This window comes from Centroberyx affinis, unplaced genomic scaffold (assembly GCF_046629955.1).
Source record: "Centroberyx affinis isolate AG114_WGS23_722 - 3 ecotype Tasmania unplaced genomic scaffold, CSIRO-AGI_Caff_v1 ptg008697l_1, whole genome shotgun sequence".
NCBI lineage: Eukaryota > Metazoa > Chordata > Actinopteri > Beryciformes > Berycidae > Centroberyx > Centroberyx affinis.
In genome coordinates this window covers 15,001-17,488 of record NW_027284285.1, presented here as the reverse complement: position 1 = coordinate 17,488, position 2,488 = coordinate 15,001, and the positions used below count along the sequence as shown (strand labels likewise).

The following is a 2,488-nucleotide window of genomic DNA, read 5'->3' as shown; positions in this document are numbered from 1 at the left end:
TTTATGAGAAAAAAAAACTATTTTTTTTCTCACAAATTTCTGACTTTAATGGTAACACTGGTAACAATGGTTACCACACAATGGTAACTCTGGTAATAACATACTAATGGTGTTCATGTTAACTAAGGTATTAATTTATACATTATTTAATAGTTTATAAAGATGACTATTAAATAATGTATAAATTAATACCTTAGTTAACATGAACACCATTAGTAAATGATTACCAGACACATTAGTTAACTGTTAATTAAGGGTTAATTAATAACCCTTAATTAATGTACCCTTATTGTAAAGTGTTACCACTTTAATCTCTGAAATTCTGAGTTTTTTCTCAGAATATTGGTACTGGTTCATCTCTCTCTCACTCTCTGTGTGTCTCTCTCTCTCTCTCTCTCTCTCTCTCTCTGTGTCTCTATCTCTGTCTCTCTCTGTGTGTCTCTCTCTCTGTCTCTCTGTGTCTCTCTCTCCCTCTCTCTCTCTCTCTCTCTCTCTCTCTGTGTGTCTCTCTCTCTCTGTCGCTCTCTCGATTTTTCTTCTCCTTTTACTTTTGGGTTGAGATGCTTTTAAAAGCCTTTCAGAGTTTCTCTGTCTCACCAAAATAGTTTTCGTATATTCTCCCTTTTGGCTTTTTCTGTTGTCATGTTGCATGTGCAGATAAAGTAAACTAAAGTAAACCTGCTGTGGCTCTCAGTCCATCAGCTAAATGTTTTTCCAGGTCAGTCTACAGAAAGCGTCTGGTGTGTCCGGAGCAGAGCGGACCGCTCACCTTCCAGTAAGCTGGTCAGAGTGTCCTGACTGACGTCTGGGCGGCCATCTTTGCTGAAGTGACGAGAAATCAGCGGCTCGACTCCTCTGAAATCCGACATGGTGCCGGTGAACAGCTCGCCGTCTGCAGACAGACCCGGCACAGGGACAGCCAGTTCATGTTTCACTTATTTAGCCTTTTACAGGAGTTTGCCTTGTGAGAGCATGGAGTCAGACATTCAGACATTTAAACAGCAGTGAAGACAGTCAAGTTGATCCAGAGATTTAACAAACTTCTCAGGATGCCTCAATAAACTAACTGTCACATATCAATACGCAAAACCTCATTTGGACAATCAGTCTTCTCTGTTAAAGAAGCAAAACTATGGAACTGTCTGCCCACTGAGCTGAAAATGCAACACAATTTAATGTTTTTAATAGAGGTATTAAATCATGGCTAAAAGAGAAACAACATTGTTCTCACACCTGATACTCCTGTAGACACACCTGTATTTTGTGTTTTGTGTATTTGTGGGTGTATTTTATGTCCTTTTTTTTTATTTCTTCTTCCGTTACTTATCTTTCTTTTCTTTCTTTTCTTTTTTCTATTTTAACTTCTTACAATAAAAAAAAAGCCTCCTGTGGACAGGTGTTCGCTACAAACACTAAACACAGTGCATCTGGTCCTTGTGCATAAATGTATGTTACAATTCTAATGCTACTGTGATGTCCATGTCAAATAAAATAAACTTAACTTAACTTAACTTATGTTGTTCATGTTTCCTGTAGAGAACAGGAGGAGCAGCTGATGTGAATGAGCGGTGAACTGACCGACAGTGATGGCGCTGCTCCTCTGGACCGGGCTGAACGGACAGCGACCTTTAGCCTTGCTGGAGATCTGGACCATGGAGAGGCTGTCAGCGTCCTGCAGGAGACGAGCAGAGAGGCTACAGTCTGACAGTCTGAACTGTGACAGTGAAACAGAGCGGCTGAACTGTATGACAGTGACTGTAAATCCGCCTCTGAAATGTAGAACAATTACAGTAAAACAAATTGTCTGAACTGTAGGAAAAAATGACAATAAAAGAGTGTCTGAGCTGCATGACAGCTACAGTAAAACCAGATCTAGAAGGGTGTACCACAGGGCTCTGTATTAGGTCCACTTTTATTCACTATTTATATAAATAATCTGGGTCAAAACGTGTCAGATGCTAATTTTCATTTCTATGCTGATGACACTGTTATATACTGCTGTGCGTCAACTCTTGTACAGGCCGTTGAAAACTTGCAAAATGCTTTTATTGTTGTCCAACATACCTTACTTCAGCTGAAACTCGTTCTTAATGCAGATAAGACCAAACTTATGTTGTTTACCAACTCTAGGAATAGGCCACAAAATATAATCTCCCTTCGGTGGTCACTCTTGAGGGAAGTGAAATAGAGGTTGTTAACTATTATAAATACCTGGGTTTGTTTGATTGATGACTCCTTCTCTTTTAAGCCACATGTGCAGTACCTGGTGAAAAAGCTGAGGCTAAAACTGGGTTTTTATTTTCAAAATAAGTTGTGTTTTTCTTTTAATGTAAAAAAAGCGACTTGTTGCCACCACTTTTTTTATCTGTGTTGGACTATGGTGATCTTTTATATCTGCATACTGCTCAGTGTCTTCATATGGTTGACACAGCTTACCATGCTTCCTTGAGGTTCATTACCAATTGTAAAGCTCTGACTCAACACTGTG

General features: G+C 39.2%; 1 protein-coding gene across 1 annotated transcript in view; it reads right to left on the bottom strand.

Annotated features, from left to right (window-relative positions):
* Positions 1–197: 197 nt before the first annotated feature.
* The window catches only part of LOC139640225 (semaphorin-4A-like), a 12,631-nt gene continuing 10,340 nt past the window's right edge, over positions 198–2,488 (bottom strand). The window contains exons 5-6 of the mRNA XM_071514404.1: positions 1,579–1,672; positions 198–892 (exon numbers count right to left, since the gene is read on the bottom strand). Of these exons, the coding sequence (XP_071370505.1) occupies positions 720–892; positions 1,579–1,672 (267 nt within the window). The 3' untranslated portion in view covers positions 198–719. The remainder of the gene's footprint in view (positions 893–1,578; positions 1,673–2,488) is intronic.